Below are 27,804 nucleotides of genomic sequence, written 5' to 3' on the forward strand. Positions count from 1 at the left end.
ATAGAAAAAGTTCTTGCCTCCTAAAACCCCCACAGGCCAAATTTGGTTCCATTTGCTTGATTAGTTCTTGATTAGCAGGGAGGGGTTTCAATTCACCATGAAAAAATTTCTGCCCCCTAAAAGCGCATGCCAAATTTGGTTCCATTTGCTTGATTAGTTCTCAAGTTATGAGGAAACATGTATTTCATTTGTATGGGAGCCCCCCTCCCCCCTAAACAGTGGAGAGTCCTAATTTATAAGAAAAAATTCTTGCCTCCTAAAATCCCCACATGCCAAATTTGGTTCTATTTGCTTGATTAGTTCTCAAGTTATGAGGAACCATGTATTACATTTGTATGGAAGCCCCCACTCTTAAAGGGAGAGGGGTCATAATTCCCTTCCTAAAGAGGGGAGGGGTCTCAATTCACCACAGAAAAAATTCTTGCCTCCAAAAACACCCACATGCCAAATTGGGTTCCAATTGCTTGATTAGTTCTCTAGTTATTTACGCAGAAATTTGTGTTTCATTTGTATGGGAGCCCCCCCCCTTTAGGGAGGAGGGGTTTTAATTATCATAAGAACCTTCCCCGGCCCCAAAAACCCTTACATACAAATGTTCATGCCGATCAGTTCTATAAGGAACACACCGACAGACAGACGGAAATCCATTTTTATAGGTATAGATAAAAAACTGCTTTTGAAATTTACAGATTCAATGACGACTCCTTAATATGAGGTTGAGAGAGAGAGAGAGAGCTCATTAAACGAAATAAGAATTGATTTATAGTTACTTTTTTACTGTCAACGGTGGGAATGGCAGAAAATGAAACACGGATTCGATAGGACCTAACAGATTGAGATCAAGCATAAACGAAAAAAGACGGCTGATAAGGGGTACGGGAGGATCATTGAAGCAACGTTTAAGAAGCAATATTGCTGATCGAGCGAGAAGCCAACGATTCCTACTCTCACGCGAAAGACTGTGAGAAGCATAGCATTCAACTCTTAAGCCAAGTGTCCACTATAGAGTTGTTTTGGCAGAGTAAAAAGCGTAGAGCGTGGAGACTCTACCAGCTGTGTGTACACTATAAGCAGTCTCTACTGGTCTACCGCTTTACCTAGAGGAGCAGTAGAAAAATATTACGTAGAGCACTCCACGGGGTGTATCCACTGGAGAAACTGGAGAGCGTAGAGATTAATCAAACGCTCCGTCAGTATAGTGTTTGGTAGAGCTCTACGCTATATATAACCTGCTAAATTCAAAAAATATAAATAAAAAATGACATAAAGTCGACAGTAAAGTACGACTGACATAGCAGAAGACGAAAAATTTAAGATAAAAGATGACAAAGCCAAACGACGAAACATTAAAGATGAAACACACAAAAGGCGAATGGCAAAAGTCAAGAGCATGTATCCATGAATAAGCCAAGGAAAATTTGAAAGCTTTGAAAAACTAATTTGATTCAAGAAAGTATTATTTTTCTTCAAATACGGTGAATATTACCTAACCAGTCAAGAACATTAATTACCAAGGTGAAATTGCAACACACTCAAATTGCTCTAACTTTTGAACCGTTGGGTAAAATTAATTGAAACTTTGCATGAAGAAAGCTCAAAGTACATTGTTTATGCTGTGTGGGTCTTTTTATCAGGTGTGCAAATATAGGAAAAATGGCGTCGAAAGAACAGCTCGTTTGCGAAAAAATTCTGCACAATTACATCGAAAATAAGAATCTATCACATCGTACCATCGGTAAAAAGCTGGAAATTCCGAATTGTACGGTTTCTCGTATCATAAAATGGTTCGAAGAACATCTGACTGCCGATCGTATACTGTTAAGGATCACACCCGCGTAGTTGGGGCCTCCGACGGGAAACCAAACATCTCCGTTTTAGAGGTAACAAAAAGAACTGAATCTGAGCAAAAGTTTCGTATAGAAGGCCAAAACTTTAGCTGAATTACGTACGTTCAAGGTTCAGAAGGTCCCAAAAGAATACGGTCGCGAAAAGCCGTGCACAGAAATTATACGATGTCGAAATTGATTTACAGTTTTAGGCTAAACTTACAAACACTTTAACCAAAATAACCTTCAAATGAAGCACAAATTTCGGTGAACTTTCATTCAAACCAAAAATTTGATTAAATTTTGCCTCTTTCTTAGTTTGATGCGAAATTATAATCCTTTCTATTGTGATAAAAACAAAACAGATGGTAATACTACGGATTTTTCTTCAGAAAAACCTGGCATCACTGATTGGGATACAGATTTTTCATAACTTTTTCTTTTCTTCTTCATCTTCGCCACCGATTCTACTCACGAATGGGAGTTCGAGCCCTCGCGAGTAATCGATTTCAGCAGCTCGGACTGCATTGACGAACATGCGCGACGACCGTAGCCGTTTGATAAATACACACTCGCAAAAGCTCGTCGCAGTGCATGAATAAATAAGAGCGAGAGTCCAGAAGAGATTCTTATGCCGGTGTATCATTAGAATGTGTTCATTAGAACAAGAATGTGTGTGTAAGAAAATTAGACCACACAAGAGGGTGGGGGCTTCGCAACACTGTTAAGAAGTTGTGTACCGCACTCTTTTATCCAAGCTGAGGGATTCATGGATCGAACCAAACTGTAATCGGAGCATTACGACCGAATTCGAACCCATTACTTCCGCTATACTTTACTTCACGCCATTTGACATGAGTCAATTTTCATAAGTTTTTGGCAGTTTTGGATCCTCGAAGATTCCTACATCTTCTCTCAAATTCTTGAAAAAAGTTGTTTCCATAAACCCCTTTTAGTTGGGGTTGAAAATATTTCGTGAAAATCACTTATTTGTTGTTTTCCTGCAATTGCGTCAAAAGCACATGTGAGGTTTCTCAAACAAACAATTTAAATCAGTTGTTTCAGAACCAATTTTCCAATCTTAATACATTTTTAGATGTACTACCGAACATTTTTGTTCATATACATAATATTCATATAGGTAAAACTAGTGATGTCCGTTAATCGTTCGATTAATTCAACTAATCGAATAATTATAAAAATATTCGAATAATTTTTAATCGAATACTGCCAGCACGAGTAGTTGAATTAATCGAATAGTTCAAAGGAAATAATATGAATGCGAATAATCCCCGAATAATGGCCGCTAATCGTTCATAATCGTTCGATTAATCGAATTAATTAAAAAAATATTCGAATATTTCTAATCGAATACCACTAGCACGAATAGTTGAATTAATCGATTAGTGCAGACAACGCTCGCCGATTAATCGGTAATCGAATAATTGAATATTTCGGACATCACTAGGTAAAACTTTACAATAAGACGGAACGGAATAGAACTAGACCAAGAGGAACCAAAAAAGAAGTGCATTAACATGGCTAATGAGGGAGTAAACTGTTTGGTCACATTTTGGCAACACATAAACGATATTAATTGAATCTGGGAAGGCAAAGTTAATATAATTAAGTTAATCTGCAACCGGAAATGAAACAACAAAATCCTACAGTTGTTATAGGTATTAAAGGATAACTAATCATAAATTACGTCTCGCAAGAATTGAATACGGCTACATTGCGTTACTATACTCCATTACTCCGTAAATGTCCGTAAACGATCTGTGTTTTATAGTAATTGTAAAGTCGCCCGTTGTGCCTTGATAGTGATTTGATTTTGTTGCGGTATTTTTGGATAAACCATTAGTAGAAACATTGTCTTTGGTTGGTTCTTTCAATGCTTTAACGTAGCTGTAGCTGTTAATACACAATTTTCTGTTATTTAATGCCTTTTAATCAAATTGCCATGATTTTGAAAGTTATCCTTAGATTCCTCTCATGTAAATCGAAAGTTCTTTTTGTAATTAAACCTTCGAAGTGATACCACTAAAGTGGTTTTGTGCTGCAAGAATTTTAAAAGAATCAAAAGTGTAGATGACATAGTCGAATAAACTCTAACTATGCAATTTGTAGGTTCCACTTGCCCCGCCCAAGCAACAATGTGAGTTTTATTGTACTCTTACGGCGGTCTTCAAGACTAATTTTGGCCTTGAATGTCATCATAAGAGTGCAAAAAAAACCCAAAATGTTACTTGGGCGGGGTACCTTATTTCAAGAGTAGAAATTGCCTTCTTCGCGCGAAGCAAGATAATTGGTGCCGTAACCAGGATGCTGATCTGATCACTTTACTACCGGGACGTTAGTTTAGTCGACTGGACTGTTGTACCAGCACTCGATGTGGTAGACTTTTGCAAGTAAAGTGAAGTGAAGCTTTTCGCATGTTCTTATGCAATTTTCGCCATTTGCGTGACTTTTCACGTAAATTTTTGTCCTACTACTTCCGACGCTATACCGATCAGGATCGGCTATAGACATCTCGTCAAAAATAATTCCTGCTTCTCGATCTAGTTCATACAGTGATGCTAACTTTGGTTTCAATAGCGTGAAAATATCAATCACTCCAGGTGCAAACTTCAGCATTTCCATCCGGCTTCGGAGAGTGCGCTGCGAGGGTAGAGGATACTTCTGCCGTTCATGCTCGTAACCACTCTTTCCGCGGTTGAATTTCGTTCTCAATCCTTCAGTAATAGACTCCTTGCTCCATTTATGTACTTTTTCGGTTTTACCGCTCAGAACCTCCAACTTGTCAGCATTCACTGTACTTATCAAGCATGTTCATTGTAGTAATTGGCAAAGCCTCAAGTTTTTCAATGTGTCCTTTTTGATGTGTGATTATTTCTTCCAGGCGCTTACTTTCTTTTTGAGCTTCTTGTAGAAGTCGATCGTAGTGATCCTTAGTTTTCCTGTACACAGTTTCGTGTTCACTTTGCTCGGAATAGCGAACCGTGGCCCATTGTAGTATTCTGGCCTCCTACTGAATTTCGATAGAGGTCTTCGGTCTTGAAGCGACACTAATGAATAAGATGAGAGTTCAATAGTCATATGTTCATAAGTCTGAGGCATAATTCACTCACTGCATATACGTGTATTTCCTCTTAACTCTCTCTCAGATAAACTGGCCGCTTTCAGCCACATCTGCCGTAGATTAGAGTCCTGCGGAAACCTAAATAAGCCAATATCCTGGGCACGATATTGGCTTTTGCAACGCAGCACTTCATTCTTGTCTGCAAGTAATTAAGGAAACAAGAGTATAATTAATTTTAATTACTCCAGAATCTATTATGGTACTTTATGACACTCGAATGATCCCGAATATTCTATACCAAAACACATTGCCAGAACAACGACAACGCTTATAATTTAAAAAATTAGCTTAAATTAGTGTCCCAAAATAGCACTATGACATAAAACCCGGGGGTACACCCCGCAAATGATAGCTTGCGGTGTCACAACAAAACTTTTATATTATAGTAAACTTTGGTAGACGCTATTTAGGGGTCGCACATATGAGCTTTATGAACAAAATTTCATCAGGAATTCAAAAAAAATATTTTTGGAAATTATAAAGTATGTAAAATTAGGTACATAACTATTTTTCTTTCCACATGTTCATTTAGTTTTACCGTGAGAAAAGGGAATGTGCGATGTATACAGAAGTGTCAAACTTACTTGGAAGGAGCGTCAAACATTCGCTATGACGGCACCGCATGACCTCTTTCCCACTTACAGAACTGCCCGTAACTGAATGAGTGAAAATTATTTCCAACATATTTCTGTTTTTTGCACTCTTTAACAAATCGCTATTCTGCCTCACGCAAACTCGAAACTAATGTAGGTGTCTCCACTGCGGCACCGTCATGGCGAATAGCTCTGGATCTCTCAAGCTCCAACCTAGCGCCTCCACGCAGATCTAAGTCAAATAATGACGATCGATGACCTTACTTGGAAATGCGTCATGTACATACTGGAGCAGCTAAGCTAAGAGGTGCGAAATTGAGCGCCTGTACCGCAGGTGAGGGGCGGCTCACACAGCGTCTGTCTTGGAGGGAGCGGCTGATTATGAAATGCAGTATCCCGCAAGCTATACCTAAGATGGCAGAACCATCAGCGGGACCCCGATGAGGTAGTACTCCGAAGTTCTCACCACGAACAACGAAGTGGGAAATACAGAACGGATCAATCGGTATAGGACACGGCAAGGGACAAGAAAGCTAATAATGGATAAAAATTGGAAACTTGGTACCTGGAATCGAACTCTCCATGAACCGGCAAGAGCTGGCTTGCTTGCTCGAGAGCTGCATCGACTCGGAGTGGAGATAGCTGCTCTACAGGAGGTTCGATGGCTAAATTACGAATAAAGGGAGTTCCGTGCAGAAGATCCTACTGCAGGCATTTCTTTCAAGTACCACATCTACTACAGTGGCAGTAGGAAAGCAGAATATGGTGTCGGTTTCGTAGTGTTTGGAAAGCAAAAGCAACGAGTTATCCGACGGAGGCCCGTAGATGACCGTATATGTGTGTTGAGAATTAAGGGCAAATTCTTCAACAATGGCCTAATCAACGTCTACGCACCGACAAATGATAAATCTGATGATGCGTAGGACGAGTTCTACGACAGGCTCGTGAGGACCTATGGAAAGTGCCTAAAACATGACGTAAAAATCATCATCGGAGCAGCAAAAGCGCAGATCAGGAGGGAGGAATTCTTCCGTCCAATCTTTGGAAGGCATAGCCTTCATCTGTCGACCAATGATAACGGTCTGAGGCTCATAAAATTTGCCGTGGCCAGGGGAATAACCATTTGTAGCACCTACTTTCCACGTTGGAATATTCGGAAACATACCTGGAGGCATCCAAATGGAGACTGTAGCTCTCAGATCGATCATGTCTTGATTGACGGTTGACAATTTTCATTTTTAAAAGGGGGTCTCAAACCATCATAAAATAAATTCATGCCTCCATATAGCCCCACATGTCAAATTTGGTTCCATTGCCTTGATTAGTTCTCGAGTCATGAGGAAATTTGTATTTCATTTGTATGGGATTCCCCCTTCCTAAAGAAGGCAAAGGTCCTAATTCACCATAGAAAAAAATCCTGCCTCCAAAACCCTCCCATATGCCAAATTTGGTTGCATTTGCTAAATTAGTTCTCAAGTTATTAGGAAATTTGTGTTTTATTCGTAAAGGAGCCCCGCCTCTTAGGGAAGAGGTCTCAGTACACCATAGAAAAAATTCTTACCTTAAGAAACCCCAACATGCCAAGTTTGGTTCCTGTTGATTGATTAGTTATCGAGTTATGAGGAAATTTGTATATTATTTGTATGGAAGCCCTCCTAAAGAGGGAAGGGGTCTCAATTTACCATAGAAAAATTCTTGCCTTCTGAAACTCCCCCATGCCAAATTTGGTTCCAGTTGCCTGATTAGTTCTAGATTTATGAAGAAATTTGTATTTCATTTGTATGGGAGCCCCCCCCCTCCATCTTAGAAGGGGAAGGGGACTCAGTACACCATCGAAAACAATCGTACCTTCTAAAACCCTCACACGCCAAATTTGGTTCCATTTGCTTGATTAGTTCTCGAGTCTTGCGGAAATTTGTGGTTCATTTGTATAGGAGCCCCCCCCCTTTTACGCCGTCCTTAAAATTGCTCTCTCGCCCCCTCCATAAAATTTCTGATCGTTTTATCTTTCCAACGACATATAAATTGTTCAGTTTCGTTCAATAGTTTAGTAGTTAATAGCATTTGAAATCTTTCATTCCAACGTTACACTTCTATTTTCGTTTTCACAAAGTGCTACCCAGTATAGTCCCAGTATAGCAAACAAAGACGTTGTCTTACGTCGAAAATCGATTTTTTAGAACTGAAAAAGTACTATGCCCCCTTAAAATCAAAAATTTAAAAAATAATTTGCAATGGCCTTACTGACACTAAGCAGCAAATGAAAAGTTCAAAACTATTCTGGGATAAGAGAGTCGTTGATTTTACTCGCTTTGAGAATTGCTGCGTCACGTCACATGCACAAATATCTTCAGCCCTGTTTCCGTGCAAGACAACAGTTCCGAATAAATTCTTAAATGGATGACCGCTCATTCTTCTATGACATTTCACTTTCAGGACATCAAATTGGATTAGATGCAATGTTTATTGACGTACTTCCCAAGCACAGATATCAAATTGGTATATGTTTAAACGTCGTAAAAACTCTTCGACCAGTTGAAATGGGAAGTTTCTGTTACTTTTTTTTTGCAAAAAACTCTGACGACGTCTTTTCCTACCAATCAGGTTGCGAGGATATCTAGTTGGATAATATTTCGTTATTTTCAATTTTTCAACAGTGTACACTAACGAATTCATAGCGTTCTTCATTTGGGAAAGTTGTTCCGATCGATATTGGTGCAAAAATATTGAAAATCGATCGGAAAACCGCTGAACTATTTGCGTTAAAAACCTGACCACTTATCAAGAAAGATATTTTGAAATGACACCCTATCTGGCCAAGTTGAAAATTTTTTCTCAACATTTTTTTCACAGCTAAAATAAGAAACTCAAAAAATTACGCAATTCGTCTCAAAAATGCTACTATGTCGGGGAATGAACTGAAAGTTTTCAAAGAAACTTATGTTCGTTACAGCATCGGAGGCAACACACCTATACCTAATGGAAGTCTATAGTATTTCACACACCGCATACGGTGTAATAAAGAGCCGCCCAGCTAGCTTCGGGGTACGATGTTGGCCTAACAAGCCAGTCGTCGTGTGTTCGAAATTCGGCTGGGAGGTGCTGCTCTAGAGCCAGTAGGATCGTTGCACTAGCCCCGTAATTGTCCTGTATTCTAATAGCCGGTTGCGAAGTCCGTCCATAGAGAAGGGTCAAGTTCTCAACAGGACGATTATACCCATGGCTTTGCTTTTATACGGTACTAGCTGACCCGACAAACTTCGTATTGCCACAAATTAACCTGTGTTGTACATAAATCATGAATTTCGGATGATCTTTGTCACAATCTCGAGTTTTGCAAGTTTCTGAGAAGTTCAACCTTAGATGATTCATTTTGGTAGTTACGTAACTATGAAAGCATCCCAGGTAACCAATAAGCATCACCAATGCTATTCAAATGTAGGCCAATAAGCATTTAAGTCGCCTTAAATGCTACTTAAATGCTATTTTGGCAAAATATACAGCTACTTTACTGATAACCTTCTTATAGTGCTGACAATGCTAATTTACAGCTAATTACCGACACGAAGAATTTGAATACAATTTTGGATGCCAATTTACAATACCTATGCAGTCGAAAAGCTAATATACAATAACGTGCAGTATTAAATGCCAGATATTTGGTTGCTTGATTAGTTCTCAAGTTAAAAGGAAATTTGAATTTTATTTGTGTGGGAGTCCCCCCTCCTAAGCAGTGGAGGGGTATTAATTCATCATAGAAAAAAAGTCTGCCCCCTAAAAGCCCCACATGCCAAATTTGGTTCCATTTGCTTGATTAGTACTCAAGTTATAAGGAAATTTGTATTTCATTTGTATGGAAGCCCCCCTCTTAAAGGGGGGGGGGGTCGTAATTCACCATAGAAAAAAATTCTGCCATCTTAAACTCCCACATGCCAAATTTGGTTCCATTTGCTTGATTAGTTCTCGAGATAAGAGGAAATTTGCATTTCATTTGTATAGGAGCCCCCCCCCCTCACATCCCGACAGACAGGCAGACAGACAGACAGACAAAAATCCATTTTTATATATAAGACAACGAAAAAAGAAAGTAGAGAAAGAGATGTTGATAACGCCCTATGTGGATTGTACAAACAGAGAATAATAGCGGAATCCATGGATGCCGTGTTGTTGACCAAGCATTGTGATTGCAGGATCTTCATAGCTCAAAATAAATATATCTGTTCTGTATTAAACAGAATTCAACATACTTATTTGGTTTCACCAAACAATCCAACGATAGAGTTCATAAAATCTTTCATTTATCATACCCATTTTAACTGGTCTTAAAATCCCAGCTGTGCTGTCTTAACATCGCACCTGGTATTTTCACCACAAAATCCACAATTTCATCAGTCAACCATTCCTTGCCTGCCAGCCATCAGATCCTATCAGCCTCTGTGCATCACGAAGCACTAAAAGCCAAACAAAATCTTTGCTACCGAATATAAATCATTCCACAAGCCAAATCAAATGCTCTATTTTCGGCGGTGGAACACCATTTTAACTCTTCAACTAGAATGCAGTTTTCCGCAAATCCACCTTCGTTCCTGTGATCTGGTCCCTAAGACAGGATTCCTCTGATCCAGGTGGGGTATGCACACTGAGACACTGTGAGAAGATTCAAAATTAGGCTTCAGCGAAGTTTTCGTAAAGCAACGATTAAAGGTTACCGTAATTTTAAGACCATAATGATTATTAAACTTCAGTACAATTTATTTATTACAGTTTATTTTCTAATATTCAAATGTTGCATAATAAAACCACCAGACGGCCCTGTCCTGGCCAAGCATGCAAAGAACTTCACCTGACTCGACGAAGGAAAAAATCCCATGCTAACGGGCCAGTATCAAGAGAAAATAAAATATAGAACATTCTTTCTGCTTCGCTTTGATTTTTCATCCTCCCACCGCTGCGCTGCGCTGGTGGTAGGTGGCAGCGTATTCCACCGAAGGAATTTCCCACAGTCACCTTGCCACTTAGCTGGGGTGGAAGTCAAACTTTTCTTCTTTTCACCTGAGCGCGTGGCACCAAACAGAGTGAGACCGCGGCGGCGGTTCACGTCACATCGCGGGAAATAAGCACAGGAAAAAAATCAAAATTGAAACAGTTTACTTCATTTATAATGAATGTTGGTTGGAAATTTAAAGTTTATGTTCTTTCGATGCAACGACGTTCGACGGGGAGGCAAACGAGAAAACTGAAAAGCTGAGATTTATGTCACCCAATCTGAGTGGAATCGACATCGCGTATATTACTGAAAAGCTATGAAAATTTGAATATTGATAGATTTTTTTCTCGTTTTGTGCTCAACGCTCTGTACCAATTCCAAGTGAAAAGCGTGGTTAAGGCGAGTTGAAAAGCAAATTGCATGGCGCTCTGGCTGGCTTCTCGTTGCTAGCCGCAGAAAAGGATCAAGCAGTTCCTACCTCCTGTTTCATCGTACAAAGCAGAGGAGGGCTAAAAATCAATTGAACAAAAAATTCAGACAAATTCAATATTCAAAGAAAATAAATTGAAAATCAAGATACCGGAACGCCGCTTTCAGCGTTGCTCGCGTACAGTTCATTGATTTATGGTTGGTTTCATAAATCCAAGGAAAATGATTGCCAGAAGAAATGCAATAAAAACCTGGTGGAAGCGCAGATAAAATCAATTAACATTTGCAATTTATTGTTTTTAATCGTAAAAAAATCCACCCGGGTAAATAAGTAACTTCTGCACAGCAAACATTTTTCCTCTGCTTCCATACAAAAAAACAACAACAGCAGCAAGGACCAATCTCCTTCCAGACCGTTTTCAATGGTCTTTTCCGGTTTGCAATTGAGCGCAACAAATGCGGATGATGATGATCTTTATTCATTTCAGATTATAATGAGTCTAGCCGTGAATGGAGTGCCATTTTCCGCCGGACGACCATGCCAAATGTAGTTAGTATTTTCAAGTCTCCTCCTCCTCCGGCTTCTAGTTGAGCTCACTTTTCTTTTTCCTATTCCGGTGCAGCATTATTGTGCGGTTTCTACGTTTTCGCGGATGAAGTAGTAGTTGGAATGGATGGAATGGACACTGGAAACTAGAGCACCGGGGAAAAACAAAAACTGTCAGTTCTTTGTTAAACCATCTGAAGAAGTGTTCATGTTTCTAAACAAACAGGTTTTAAGAACATATTTAAATATTACATATAGAAAAATGGCAAGTTCTTCCAATCTATCATGTTTGTTTTTAATAAGCATTGATATAAATGCATCGTCCGATTCATATTACTTATGTAGTTTATGTTTAGTCACTTGATATAGAATTTTCAGTTTGTCTGGTGACATCAATTTAAGTAAACAAATGACTTTGCAATTTTACCACACATTTCCTCGCGCAGCAGATGCGAACAACCTTTAACAGTGCAGGTCCCATTTTCCTAGAGCACAAACGGATGTCCTCTGGTGAATAGAAGCATGCAAAAATAACGTACACCACCTCGTGGTCTTGTAGTAAATATGAATAAGCAAAGATAAATGTTTATTTTATGCTTCATATTTTCCATATTTACCTTGTCTGTACAATACTTGCAATACATACCTATCTGGTCTGCCCATAGCTCTTTCTGCTGGAGACCGGTAACTTTTTGAAGAAGAGAAAAAGCTTTCCATCATTAAATACAGCCTCACCAATAGTCTACGTATTTTATTTTTCTCAGACAGCATTCACGGGTTGATTGGATTGGGCGTCGAAAAATCATTGAAGCACACACCGCACCGGTTTGAATCGTGGTTCCCCGCTAGCAGCATGCCAACCGGAAGTTGAAACCCGTCTCGTTGAACCTATTACTTTGGCAGCAGTGTCAACGAAACATTAGAGAGCAATAAAACTTCAGGCGTGATTTATTGCTGGAAAAGTTTTAGCTCGCTTCGCGGTCGCTTCTCGCGGTGATGAGAAAAGTGGAAAGTCATCGTCACTCCTCGAGCTCAAGGGTGTCGCTTGGTAAATTCGTATTTCGGAAGTGTTGTCCCACAGCGGAAGTAAGCAGGATCTGAATAATGGAGAAAGTCGATAAAGTCCTCTCTAGCACAAACATTTGATGAATAATTAATTGTCGGCGACATCACTGTTGAAGCTGGTAGCTGTAATTGATGTTTAATCAAGGTTTCTTCTTCTCGGTAAAAAAGATCAACAATTAAAGCAAAAGTCTTCACCAGGCACAGTAGATTGAAAGCCGCACAAAATTTTCCATTGAAATACAAACACAATAGAAGGAGAACAAAAATCTGCGACGGAAAAAAGAAAATCTACCCAAACTGTGGTAAACATTGGAAGAACGGGTTAGTTCAAGGGGAGTGAGCACGAAGATGTCTATGACATTACATTAACGATCACATGTATTCATCTTTTATTTAGAATGATTTTTTTTTCAAGAATTTGACTTGTAAGGAGAATATCAGTCCAGATGCTGACAACTTATTTTGCCTTCTTTCCCAATTTCAATCGTTCTGCCTGTTAGGATTTCGTCCTTTTTGTTTTGTAGAACTCAACAATTGAAAGGACAAATATAGGTTACGCTAAACGCTTTTGTAATTGTTTATAATCTGCAAATATTATCTGTTATTTTGACAACTGATTAGCTGGAATGATATTTTCCCGGAAGATGGATGGAATTCTGCAATTTCTATCCTTTTCAACATTTCTCCTTTTGTTCAGAGAATCAGTTTCTCTCCTTTTCAAATCTTAAATTTCTCCCCTTTTCATCTTTTCAACTGATTTCCATTACAATTCTTCAGTATTACTCTATTTCAACTTCTTAATTTCCTTGAATGGTTGAAAATGATTTCTCCATTTGTTTTTTTTTTCGCTTTTCAGCCCTTCAAATACTTTCCTTTTCAAATCTTAAATTTCACTCCTTTTCATCCTTTCAACTTCTTCTTAATTTTTGCTCTTTTTTAATCCTAAATTTCCTCCTTCCATCTCTTCAATTCCTTACCTTTTCAAAGAAAAAAAACCTTTGTTATATACTATAACAAAGGTAAAAAGGGAAATTGAAAAGAAGAAGCAAAGTCGAAAGTTTGAAAAGAAGAGAAACTAACACATAGAAAGGAGAAAACTGAATAATTAAAAAGAAAGAAATTAAAGAGGTGAAAAGTAAAAAAAATTAAGAGTTGGAAAAAATGAGGCTGTTGCAAATTAATTTTCTAGCTTTTGTCAACTCCCGCCCCCCTCTCCCCTTTTGAAATTGGCTTTCAAGGGGCAAAAAACACGTGACAAACAAATCAATTTTTTTGTATAAAATCAATTGTCTGTGCACTCTATAGCCTAAGGAACTCGTGGGTTAACGCTTCTAGCGCAAAATAGAAGTGGAAATTGAAACTTTCGAAATTGTCTTTCGTTTTGGTAGGTTTTTGCATGACAAGAATAGATTTGGTATTTCACGCTTAAACTTCACGTAAAAATGCTTAAATAGCCTAATTTTCATTCTTTTTTTTTCGCCCTCCTTCCCATCAGTTGCTATATCCTATATCAAACGGAGATCAACTTTATAAAATATTTGTAATGACCATAATAAAGAAAAGCAAGGAATTTCAACAGTTAAAAAGGAAAGAAATTTAACATTAGAGAAGGAGGGAAACTAAAAGAACCTCTCTTCAACTCCTCTTCTTTCTTCCACTTTCTCTCCTATTTAGCTTTCTTCTTTTGAACTCTTCGATTTCTATTCATTTATTCTATTTTCCACCTCATCATTTTCTCTTCTTTTCCAAATCTTCAATTTCCCTTTTTTTCATCTATTTAATATTTTTTGCCAACTACTTATTTCTCTTTTTTGCAACTAAGCAATTTCTGTTCTTTTCAATTAGTCAGTATTTCAAATCTTGGATTTCTCTCCATTTCTGGCATTTAAATTTCTTTCATTTTCAATTCTCCTTTTTTCTCTCCTTTACAACTCTTTAATTTTTCCCGTTTCATATCTTTAATTCCTGCACTTTTCAAGGAAAATGATGGGGATTTCAAGAAAAAAGAGAGAAAATGAAGGGTTGAAAATGATAAGCATAAAAGGACAGGAACTAAACATTTACAAAAAAAAAAGAATTTATTTATTTATTAACTTTTTAATGGGGCTTTCAACCAGTGGTTGGTTCGCCAAAAAAAAAGAAATTAGAGAATTTAAAAGATGAAAATTTGAAGACTTTGAAAGGAGAATAATTGAAGAAAAGAAAGGAGTTGCAAGAGTTGAAATAGAAAGATATTAAAAAGGAAGGAAACTACACTGCAACTGCAACTCTTCAATTTCCCTTCTTTTCAAGTTTTCAATTTCTCTTCTTTTTCTACTCTTCATTTTCTTTTCTTTAGTGTCTCTCCTTTCAATCTCATTAATTTCTTTTCCCTTCAACCCTTCATTTTATATTCTTTACTAACCCAAAAACTTTTCAACATTTCAATTTATCTCCTTTCCAATTCTTCAATTACACTTCTTTCTCTTCTTTCCAGATCGTATGTTCTTTTCAACTCTTCATTTTCTCTCCTCTCATCTCTTCAATTTTTATCCTGGTAAGCTGAAATCAATTTCTCTTTTTTGAAACTCTGCTATTTCTATCCTTTTCAACATTTCTCCTTTTGTTCAGAGAATCAGTTTCTCTCCTTTTTAAATTCCGTCATCCGGGGATACTTTCAACACCGGGGTTACTTGCAACACTTTTGCGCGTCGCGCTTTTGACAGCTCTAACGCATTTGTTTGTTAACATAACCATTTGTAGTCAATGGGGTTTTAAAGAAGGGACGTTTACCTAATGTTTAGTTAAGTTTAAGGTGAAACGGTACTGAATCCAACATGGCCGGGCATCCTATATCTTATATCCCCACAAGGACTCCATTTTTCCAGCCATGTTGGGATTCAGTACCGTATCACCTTAATCCATCATACCATTGATTTGCTTGTTTTTATACGGCTGGAAAGTAATTTCATTTTCAAAGTAGGAAAAATGGATGCGCAAAGTTGTGTCAGTGCATTGATATGAAATTATTTTTTATCGTTTGGTTCCTGTACACAATTAGTACATCATATAAGCTAACAAATAGCAACTTTGAACTTTATTTATATTTTGAACTTGGGGAAGTGACGATGAATTCATGTAGCTACTTCCAATATGGCGCGGCTTGCAGCACTTGTAAAATAGATAATTAGAGTAATAGACAGTATGTAAACAGTATGTTTGCATCTGCACGATGCTATTTTGTCTACTGCCATCTCCAGAAAAATAAAAATTGTGAAAAATTTCACGTGCCTTGAAACGGCAAATTGAAGTTCGCCGACATGTTGAATGTTCACCGAATATCTTTAAAAAAGTGATAGACAAAATTGGGAAACAAAACATGCCTCCAAAATCACTTGTTTTACTAGAAATATACTTAAAATATCTTAAAATGCTCATTCGCGGTTTGAAATCAAATTTAAAATCATAAGAAACGCAAAATCAGAAAAGTCTTGCAAGTAACCCCGTTCACTGGGTAACTTGCAACACCTCTATTTTCGGTCCATCCTATAGGCTCATTTGGTTGATAATTTTTCTCATAACGATAAATCAAAAGTACTGACCACTATACAAGTTTTGACTACTTACACTTGGATTTAAACGGTACACTTCGAAAGTTATACCAAGTCAAAGTTCAAAAGTGTTGCAAGTATCCCCGGATGACGATTCTAAATTTCTTCCCTTTTTATCTAATGAAACTAAACTAATGAACTGAAAATCCGAAAAACTGAACAGTTGAAAAGAAAGAAATAGAAGGGTTGAATAAAAAAAAAATGAAAAGTTGGAAAAAAGAATTCCTTAGTTTAAGTTTAGTGTTAGAAAGAATTTCAAAAGTTGAAAAGAAGAGAAATTATCTACTAAAGCAGAAGGAAAGCAAAAGAACTAGTCTTCAACTCTTCTTCTCTTTTTCATCCTTTAAAGTTTTCAATTTCTCTCCTGTTTAACTAATCATTTCTTCTTCTTTACAACCCTTCGATTTCTTTTCATTTTACCTTTTTTTCAACTCATTTTCTCTTCTTTTCTAAATCTTCAATTTCTCTTCCTTTCATCTTTTTAATTTGTTTCGTCTTCAATTCTTGGAATTCTCTCTATTACAACTGGAGAATTTCTGTCTTAGTCAGTTGTTCTCACATTCAAGTCTTGAATTTCTCTACTTTTTCGGAATTTAAATTTCTTTCATTTTCAATTCTTCCTCTTTTTCGGTGCTTTAAAACTCTTTAATTTCACCCGTTTCATATCTTAAATTTCTTATCTTTTCAAGGAAAAAAGGTAAGGAATTGTAAAGAATGGAAAGAAAATGAAAAGTTGAAACTGATAAGCTGAAAAGGACAGAAACTGATCAGTAAAAAAAGAAATTAAAGAATTGAAAGGAAGAAAATTCGAAGACTTGGAAAGATGAATAATTAAAGAAAAAGAAGGAATTTTGAGAATTGAAATGCAGAGGGAGCTAAAGAAAGAAACTAAGAAGAACTATTTTCAACTATTTTCAATTTTTCTTCTTTTCGACTTTTCAATTTCACTTCTCTTCTCTTCTTTTTCAACTCTTTATTTTCTTTTCTTTTCTAACTCTTCAATTTCTCTCCTCTCCATCTCTTTGATTTCTTTCTTCACTATTTTCTCTGCTTTGCAATCTCTTCATTTTCGGTCCTTTCAGCTCTTCAATTCCCTTTTCAAGTTTCCAATTTTCTTCTTAACAATTCTTCAACTTTCCGTTTTCAAGGGCAAAAGATGGATAAGGACCGAAACTGAATGGTTGGAAAAGAGAGAAATTGCAATGTTGAAGAAGGCAGAAACTAGAAGAGAAACTGAAAAGCTTAGGAAAATTTGAAAAGTTGGAAAGAATAGTCATTAGAGAAAAGAAAGGAATTTCAAGAGCTTGAAAGAAAAGAAACTAAAGAGCTAAAGTGATGAAAAAGTGATAAATCTAGGATGTGAAAAGGTGAGAAGCAGCTCGAAATGTCATAATTGAAGAATTTTAAGAAGAAATTAAAGAAATTAAAGAGAATAAAAAGAAGAGTTATAGCAGAGTTGGAAAAGAAGACCAAAAGATTAGTCGAAAACGTCACAGGATCTGAGAGAAGAGCAATTAAGGGGCTAAAACAAGAAATATTGATTCTTTACAAAGGCAGTTTGTTACAGTCGATGGAGGCAGCCACGTAGCCAGAGGGGGGAGGCGCGTTTCCAATTTTGATAGCAACTGTTTTATATTAATATTTTTTTGAAACGATGGTTCTACAATTAATGAAGGGACGGTAAGGGAAAGTAATGAAGAAGGATTTTTTGGGAATGGAGGGGAAAGAGTGGAAAGGAAGGGGAGGGGGGGTAATAGGTAGCTACGCTTAACAAGTTGTCTTTGTGACTCCTACCTTTTGTCCAATGCTGGAAGGTGCATGGTCGAACCAAGCTATAATCTGAGATTATAACCGGATTTGAACCCACAACACCCGCCAGGGCATGTGGCTCGTTGGTAGCCGTGTACCTATGCCCTGGCGGGTGTTGTGGATTCAAATCCGGTTATAATCTCAGATTATAGCTTGGTTCGACCCATGCACCTTCCAGCATTGGACAAAAGGTAGGAGTCACAAAGACAACTTGTTAAGCGTAGCTACCTATTACCCCCCCCCCTCCTTTCCACTCTTCAATGCAATTTTTTTGGTTTAGAACTATAATACATTAAATGTTTATAATTATAAGAAGTAAAATATGCAAATAAAATAATGTGAGTCAAAATAGCCCCCCCCCCTTCTCTGGCTTCGTGAGTGGACGGAGGGAACGGTGGAAGAAAGTAATAGAACAAAGGTTTGATAGTAACTCAGGAGAGAAGTCATGAAGAGAAAAAGTGGAATATTAGGTAAAGGAGGGGTATTGAAGTAACACTTTATAAGTTTGTATAATGTTTTTCTTTATCCCACCTTTACACTTCGGGGAATCCATGGATCAAACGGAGCCGATTAAAGAGAGCCAAAAGAAATAGTGAATAATTGAAAATGAGAGAATTTAAAAAGTTATAAGGCGAAAAGTTAACAAAAAAGAGTATTTGGAGAATTGAAGAAGAAAGGCATTCAAAAAATGTTAAGAAGAGAAACTGCCCAAGCAACAATGTGAGGCTTCAAGACCAACTTTGGTCTTAAATGCCATCATAAGAGTGTAGTAAAACTCAAATTGTTAGTTGGATAAGAATTAGAAAGGAGTGTGTGAGTTGAAAAGAAAAGTAAGTTTTAAATGGACAGTGATTGAAGACTTGAAAAGGAGAAAATGGCAAAGTTCCTAAGATGAGAAATTGCAGAATTGGGAAGAAGAACAATTTAAGAAAGACCTGGCAAGGAGAGAAATTAAAAAACTCAGTAGAAGAGATACTCAACTCGACTAAATAGCAACTAAAAAGTTGAAAGTAGAAAAAATCAAGAATTGAAAAGATGAGGAACTGGAACGTTGTAGAAAAGAGAATTTAAAAAGAAAAAAATAACAGTTTAGAACAAAAAAAAATTGAAGAATTGAAGCGCAGTGAAATCGAAGATTTAAAATAGAGAGAAATACAAATCAAGTTAAAATGAAAAGAAATTGAAAAAATGAAAAGGTGATACATTGAAGAGTTGAAATGGACAATACGTTAAGAAATAAAAAGTGAAGACTTTAAAAAGGAGAAAATTTTAAAGGTTGGAAAGAATAAAAATTTAGGTAAAAAAGAAGTTTACGCGATGAAATGGAGAGAAATTTAAGATTTAAAAAGAAGGGAAATGATGAGTTGAATGAAGAGTTTGCAAGCGTGAAATCGAAAAGTTAATAAAAGGAATTGAATAGTCGGAAAGGAGAATTGAAGTCTTCAAAACAACAAAAATTGAATTTTTTATAAGAGATATTGTCGAGTTGAAAAGTAGGAAGATTAGAGAGTTGTAAAGGGAAAATCCTTGATTTTTTTTTAATGTTTAACCCAGTAACCATAAATTTTCCAATGTTGATGTTTTAAGCAATTGAAATATTCATTCCGTTGCGAATTCATTTTTTACTTGTTTACTTTTTCACCCTTATCTTCAGTTTCAAAATGTCTTTCTTAGCGCTACGCCAACGCCTTAGTATTACCCTGTTCATAGTTTAACATTTTAACTTGTATTGGGCATTATAAAATTTTCGACTCTTGTGTTGGATTTGTACTATTCAGTTCTCTAGTCATTTATTTTTTACCGTTCACATTTCCAAATTCAAGATTCAAATTCAAATTCAAATATTTATTATACCTAGTAAGCTTTCGATTTTTCTTAGAGAAGAGTAAATACTTGGCGTGGAGAGTGAAAACATCAAGCTAAAAATATTGCAGAACAGAATTCGACTCTGTCGGTGGTGTAATCGGATAACATGTTCGACCGGAGATTGGGAATTGCGGGTTGTGGGTTCGAGTCCCACCTTCGCCTAGTCAATGCGACGAGATCACATCATCATTTAGAATGAATCCAGATCTATTTCTTTTCTTGGTATCAATATTTTTCTTCCTATGTCACATGTAATGATGCAGCAACTATCGGCCTAATGCTTCTTCCACTCTACAAACTGAAACCATATACATACTTGATTGTAAACAGTCAAGATTGTACTTCGTACTGTTTTTAATCGTGCAATTTTCAATCACACGGACTCCAATCATTGCATTGTTTTGGTTCATCTGAACCACCGGCATCTAGCGTGCACTCCAGTGAACGTCGAACGCGTGCGCATTGTCGCCGTACGTAAATGCCGCCCTATCTTCGGCTTCGAATGAACCTATTTGTTTACAAACGAAGCCACATTTCGTCGTCATCGTCGTCATAGCTTCACGAATGCCACTTTTTTGGGCTGCGGTAGATCATCATATGTCGAGCAGCTGATTTTCAACGACGGATTTCAGCGTCAGCGACAGTCGATTGGGAAGGCTGCTGTTGTTTGAACGTGTTTTTCATCGGGTGGAAAAGCGTTACGGTGGAAAAGCTCTTGTGTGGGCTGAAACGTGACGATTTCGACGATTCGCGTGCAGTGTACACTTGCGTGTTGTCCATAGGGAAACAGTGTTTACTTTTTGTTTTCTTTTTTTCGATTTAACAGGATAATTAATATTTTCGTACACAGTGTTCGCAATTGTTATTACCCGTCAGATGGAAAATTAAATATACACCGATTCGCTCGAAAACGACAATCCGGGTTTCACGTTGGGCTGTGCAAGGTTGTGGGTTGGATCTTCGTACATACTGGCGAATTTAAAATACCTGGTGTTGTCACTGAACTGGTGTGGTTCTATATGGATTGTGAAATTAAAATGTATATTAATTAAAAATGATTGTTTGCGGTGAAACAGTGTAGCTTCTGTGTACAGAGCGGTCAGATTTACGCGACTACCGATGCACAATTATTCGCGGTTATTGTGGAATCAAATGAGACTTTCGGGAACAAACACGGAAAAGTCAATGCCGTGCAACCGTGCGGGAGTGCGAATATTGACTTATTCATTATTTATACACTGTATGAAACGACCGCATGATTGGTGTGACGACTGCCCGGGTACCGATACGTGCGAGGCCTAAATAATTTGAAACTGCTGATTGCATGCATATCATCCATCAGTCGCAAAACTCGATACGCAAACAGTGTTAAGAACGAATCGATTTCCATCAATTATCCTGTTTTGCAAGCAATCATAAATGTAGGTACACATATAATTCAGATGGCTCCGAAAGTGAAATATTTTCAGTTTCGTAAAAATTAAACTTGTTGAAATTATTCACCATTGCGGTTTGTAACCAAATATGTCTCAAATTCTGAGATTTGAATATTAAAAGACAGATATAATAAAACCGAATCAAAACTTTCCCTTTCGATTTTTTCAATATTATGTGATTCTTACCATGTAAAAATCGAAGTATGAGGGACGAACCAATAATACAGATAAGAGCGAAACAAAATAATGAACATCATATTCCACTGCCATAGATAACAAATAGCGTACTTGCTTTATGGCAAGACAAAATAAAAACAGTGTTCGATTGAGAAGCTAAACCCGCGCTCGTCGGTCGCATAATTCGGGTGAACACAATTCCTGATAACACCAGGCAAGCGTCTAAAAGCTTCTTCTTAGCAGTGGAACCTTCGGCTAACGAATAGTGTTGAACGTAACAATCCATAGTATTATGCACACTTTATCAAGGAAAGAAACGAACAGAAATTATTCATGACCGCTGGACGGATCGGTAATTGTCCAGCAAGCAACCGACAGAAAATAAGCGAAGAAATGTCCAGTTCCGTACCGGAGTGAATTCTTCCCTGCCAATGGCCGAGGAGAAAATCAAATGAATCGCTTATTTAATGAGATTAATTATGCATTCGTCAATGTTGATCATCGCTGTCTTGCAGCTGGCGGTCATACATCCGACAGCTTCGACGGGAACATCCACCGTGCTAGGTAAGTTTTCCGAAATTAAGACAATTCCATAGGGTAAAGCTGCTTCCATTTGGCAGCAAATGAGCGTAATTCGGTAAATCTTAGTGAACTAACAAACCACCCATTTTCGTATATCCGTATTTATAGGGATTTTTTATATTTGCTGTAATTTAAAAAAAAATTAATAGGAACAAGAAATCCACTTCCTCAATATCCACAAGACATTAAGACCGTAAAAATTTAAAAGAAGAAAAGTGGTTAAGTTTTGAACGTTCATACCTAGGTAGGTAACTGATTTATTTTTTAACGGTTAATCCGGTTAAAAAGAGAAAAGAGTTGAAGATGAGGGATAAGGGAGGATCATATGAAGCCACACTTAAGAAGTTGTGTAACGCTTCTTTTATCCAAGCTGAGGGATTCCATGGATCGAACCAAGCTGTAATCGGAGCATTACATTAAGGTCATTACAAATGCACACACAAACCAGCTACTGTGAATCAACTTTCGGGCCTTCCCAACAAATATTTTTGTTGTATAATAGCTTCTCAAGCACATGTTTCCCGGTAATAAGCTATACAATGGTTGAATAAGCTACTATTCAAAAAAAATGTTTGTTGGGTTGACGGTTGCCTTGACGCGTGCCTTGACAAAAGTAACAATTATGGTAGAACACGTTAGGATGAGACGTAATAAAGTTGGTAAGAAAAAAGATTGTAGATTAAAAGGATGAAATTAGTGATCTCCACTGCCGACGATTACTCGCTATGGCTTTCACTTGTCGCCAGGATAGGCTCTCAACAGCCCGAATTTCGTTGGCTAAGCTACGACGCCATGAGTCTGTGGGTCTGTCTCTTCTAAGTTGTTCTTGCGGAGTTGCTCCACATGAGTGCTTCTCTACAGATCTCGTTCGCTCCTTTCCTCAAGGCGTGTCCCATCTACTTTCACCTATGTTCACGAATTTTTGTTGCTATCGACCGTTGATGACATCGATGATGGAGCTCCTCGTTGGATATCCAGTTTTCAGGCCAACAGGCACGAATGATATATCGCAGGCAACGATTAATAAATACCGACAGTTTTTGCGTTGTCTCCGCTTAGACGCACCACATTTCGCAGGCATACAGCAGTACGGATTCAACGTTACGAGATACAAATTAGGAATTTCGTATGTAGAGTGATCTGGTTTGAGCGCCAAATGTTTCGCAAACCCACAAAGGCACGTTCCTTCAGGCTTTCCTGATCCGTGTGGCTATGTCAGTCTTAGTACCACCATCGGGCGTTGTCGGGCTACCAAGATATTGAAAAGCGTCTACCTGCTCAACTTTTTTCCCGCTACTGTGAAGTTAGTGGGATTGTCAGCGACAACCATAGACTTAGATTTTGCTACATTGACCGTGAGACATGGGAGCTCTCGGAGAGATCATCTAACTTGCTTCGTATATCGTCTCGGCGTTGAGCGAGCAAGACAATGTCGTCGGTTAGGTTGAGGTCATTTAGCTGCGCTCCATCGTTAGAAAATTCCAAGGCAATCCTCGATTTGGTCTACTGTCAATTGCTCCAACTAATATCTCATCCATAAGGATGAGAGACAGAAGCCATGATGAAATGCAGCCCTATCTTACGCCAGCAGTTACCCTTATAGGATCGGACAAGACGCCGTTGTGCAAAACCTTGTACGAGAACGCCGCGTACTGAGCCTCGATTAGATGGACTAGTTTATCTGGAACTTCTCTACGCCTTAGGACGCCACAGATGTTTTCATGGTTGAGCCGGTCGAACGCCTTTTCGAAGTTAACGAGCATCAGCAGAAGAGACTCCTGGAATTCGTTGACCTTCTCCAATACAATGCGGAGCGTTGTGATATGGTCTACACATTAGCAACCAGCACGAAATCCAGCTTGCTGCCGCCGGAGAGTAGCGTCGATCTTCTCCTGGATCCGGTTGAGGATTACCTTACAGAGTACTTTGAGGGCAATACAGAGCAAAGTGATGCCACGCCAGTTACCGCTTTCAGTTATTTCTCCTTTCTTAGGGACTTTGACCAATATGCCCTGCATCCAGTCCACCGGAAAAGTTGCGGTTTACCATATGTTGTTGAAAAGCTAACGCTTCATCTGGGCTAACAAAGATGGGTCAGCTTTGAGCATTTCGGCTGAAATACAGTCTATCCCTGGCGCTCTAGTGGACTTCAAACTCTTGATGGCTGCTACAATTTCATCCAGCGATGGCGCCTCCAAGTTGACGCGATTAATTCGACGAACTGTAGGCGTCATACGCTGCTGGTTTTGTTGGTCTCTGACATTTGAAACTAGGAAGAGTTGTTCAAAATGTTCAGTCCATCGCTTAAGCTGTTCTGTACGGTCAGTCAGTAGCTGACCAGGTCTGTCCTTTAGCGGCATCTTTGTATTCATCCTGGCACCACTAAGGCGGCGAGAAATATCGTACAACAAACGGATATCGCCATTGGCGGTGGCGTTTTCCCAGTCCTCGGTTAGGCAGTTAGTCCATGCTCTCTTGCCCCGCCCACAAGCTTGTTTAACAGCCCTTTACAGTTCGACGTATCATTAACGGACAGTTGTCTTAGCCGTTCTGATTCGCGCTCGCTCAATGCCGGCTTTCGTATCTCTCCGCTCGTTAATCTTTCTCCAAATTTCATCCGAAATCCACTCCCTCCACCCGCTGCGCACTTTGCCATCACTGGTCATGATCAAGGCATTCTTTACGCCGATCCATTACTCTCCGACGGCTCCACCTGGCGGCAACTCCGAGGCTCAGGATTCAAGTTGTTCGACAAAGGCCCTTTTCACCTTGATCGGCGGCGAATCGGCGAACGTCGTAACGACATCCAACTTTCTCCACCTTTCGTTGGACATGTGCGACGCGCAAGCATATTTCAGCGATAACAAGTTGATGGTCGGATACAATATCGGTGCTGCGCTTGTTGTGTACATCAATAAGTCTCCTTCTGCTCTTTCGGCAGGTGCAGAAATGGTCGATTTGGTTTTCTGTTTGTCCGTCGCGGGAAGCCCTCGTGACTTTATGAGCGATACACCAATGGTCATGTTGTTATTACCACAGAACTCTGTAAACAGCTCCCCGTTTTCGCTCATCTTTCCTAGGCCATGGCTTCCCATGATGGGTTGAAGTCACCCAAGTTTCAGGATTTTCTCTCTACGGAGTAAATTCTGACGACACTACTATTGTGTTACTTTTGACTTATGAGAAGAAGCAGCATTCTGCTGAAAACAGTAGTTTCCATCTTGGAATAATATCGTAGCATGAATACGCCAACAGAATAGAGGGCTACACCGTTCGTTGCCAGCCACAGTGTACATACTTCGTTTTAGCAGAGTTTATGATAAATTTATTCCTCACAGCTTCCCTCTTAACGTGCCCAACGTGATAGATGACTCGACCAGATTGAAGCCGACTTACGTATGCCGAGACGAGCAACGAAGTGGCGACGAGTAGCCTAGGACCGAGTAGAGTGGAGAGGAATTCTTGATACGGCAAGAGCCACCCCGGCTCTCCGCTGGTAGAAAGAATCTTTCCTCTTAAGATGCGTATAAAGACTCTTCTACAGGTTTACAATTAACACCGATGATATTGATGTCGTCTGCGAAGTTTAGGATCATGTGAGATAGCATTTTCCAATGTAATATTGAACAGGAAATTCAACAGACCGTCACTTTGCTTCAAACCACTTAACGTCACAAACTAGTCCGATGTCTTGCCCACGACTCTCGCGCGCGGCTACTGTCCATCACGTATCAGGTTTGTTGGAAAATCATGTTCAAGTATAATCCGCCACAACTAATTTGTCCTAACTGAGTCGAACGTCGTCTTGAAGTCTATGAAAATACATGTCATACATGTCATCGTCATGATTGATGTTCCTGTAAATGTATTTTTTTGTATTTATGATATTTGTTATTTGCATCATTTACGTATGGTCATAATTTTGAAAACGTTTTACAAAAACTTTCCATAAAAAAGTGATGGTGTAGAAGTTCACCATGCAAGAAAATAATTATCAATTAATTTGTAAGACTTTTAACCAGTGTGTAATCTTCAGAACCTCACGCCCTTTTCCAGAATTTTATGAATAATCATGGCATTTCTTCACAACTATATTCAATTAATTAGATTAAAAAAACAGACTGATTGTCGAAGAAACTAAACTGCAAGAGCACTGTTTTCATCTCTTAGCAAAAAAAAAGAATTTCAACAGAATCTTAATCAAGTCCAAAACAAAACAGCAACAATTTGAGCAACACAAATAAAATTTTGCCCTCAACATTGCTGGGGAAAGTTTTCGATACATCACTGCTATGAAATTTCACCAAGAGGAAAACAAAATTCCACGCTTAGTAGCTAAACTGTTTGCTATTTAAACGTGCTCGAGGGCACAAAGCGAAAAGTTCAAGTAATAACTTGCCAATATTTTTTTTGCCTTGATATTATAGAATTCTAATATACATACTTTGCGTGCCAGAACTTCATTTGTTTCAATCACACAAAGAGCCGATCATTCGCAAGTAGGTATATACTTTGAAAATGTCGTTTCCCCCCAATCCCACCAAAAAGGCTTTCTTCTTCGTTGCGGAAATCTCCTAGAAGACATTTCGGATCGGTTACACTCTAAGATAATAGAAAATTTTGAAATCGAGAATAATGGTGAAATTTATATTTAATTTCAAACAAAGTACTTTCAATACAGCATGCGGTATTGTTTCCGTTCATCACCGTCTGCATGATTATACAGCCTCCGGCTGGGTGCTTTTCTATTCATGTTACTTCCTATGAGTGGATGCCGATCCCGAGCTAAAGTAAACCGAACGGTGAATGAACAAGATATAAAGGATGCTGCAGTCTACCGTTGGTGGCCGATAAAAACATTTTCAAGGCAATTGAACCACTATTTTCCATCATAATGGATCAGTTTCAGTTATTTATGGATGCAGCACCTACTGTTGCTGCATGTTCGAAGGATAGGAGTGACAAGTTATTGAATGTAATATTATCGGCATAATTATGGGATGAGATTAAACAAACACCCATCAAGGAATTTCCCCACTACCTGTTCGACATATTCGGAGCAATTTCGCATACTGTTTTGCTCTATAATATTCGCAGCCTAGGCTTAAATCCTTCAATCTGCATCCGATTCGAAAGATTACGAGCATTATTTCAGTTGCTGTGATACCAGAAATCATCCAACGGAAGCTTTTCAGTGAGCCACCACAATTACGCGGCCTGCAGCAGCAATAGCATCGCCGAAATACATTCCAACCGCAGCAATGGCAAAAAGTAATCCATTACGTAGAAATGAGGGAATTTTGCGCACTCCGATGGAAATTGATATCCATAATCTAATCTGTGCGAAATGCACAATCCCGGGTGCACTCGTTTTTCCGGGAGAGAAATTCGTTCTCGATCCGTTCCACCAGAGTCGTTACGTTACGTTAAGGTACGCTGCCATGATTGGTTGTTGGCCTAAAAATCAGGCTGTGCCACATGTAATACCAAAAGGAAAACGTCAATATGTTCAACGACGTTTCAACGAAGTTGTAAATTGTGGGGGAAATGTCGGAATTTAACTGTTTTGTTGTGTGTAAAATAAGTCTGCATATATTTATCATATATTTCATAAATTTAATTTCCATCGGCATCGTGGCCAGCGATAAAACTACCGAAGACAGGGTATCCTTCATTCGGTGGTTTTTTATTTTCATTTTTATTTTCGACTTTCACCCACGATTGTACGTAGGAAAGCCATTCCTTTCTGCGTAAA

General features: G+C 38.4%; 1 protein-coding gene across 12 annotated transcripts in view; it reads left to right on the top strand.

Annotated features, from left to right (window-relative positions):
- The first annotated feature begins 20,520 nt into the window (after positions 1–20,520).
- The window catches only part of LOC128741695 (beta-1,3-glucosyltransferase), a 42,753-nt gene continuing 35,469 nt past the window's right edge, over positions 20,521–27,804 (top strand). Inside the window, exons 1-3 of one of the 12 annotated variants that reach the window (XM_053837666.1) lie at positions 20,521–20,798; positions 20,931–21,275; positions 21,493–22,031. In XM_053837666.1, coding sequence (XP_053693641.1) covers positions 21,935–22,031 — 97 coding nt within the window. In that variant the 5' untranslated portion in view covers positions 20,521–20,798; positions 20,931–21,275; positions 21,493–21,934. Of the gene's footprint in view, positions 21,276–21,492; positions 22,032–27,804 lie in introns of all 12 variants that reach the window. The other 11 variants (XM_053837670.1, XM_053837667.1, XM_053837669.1 and 8 more) reach the window with 11 other exon arrangements.

The sequence above is a fragment of the Sabethes cyaneus genome, chromosome 3, assembly GCF_943734655.1.
Source record: "Sabethes cyaneus chromosome 3, idSabCyanKW18_F2, whole genome shotgun sequence".
In the NCBI taxonomy this organism is placed as follows: Eukaryota; Metazoa; Arthropoda; class Insecta; order Diptera; family Culicidae; genus Sabethes; species Sabethes cyaneus.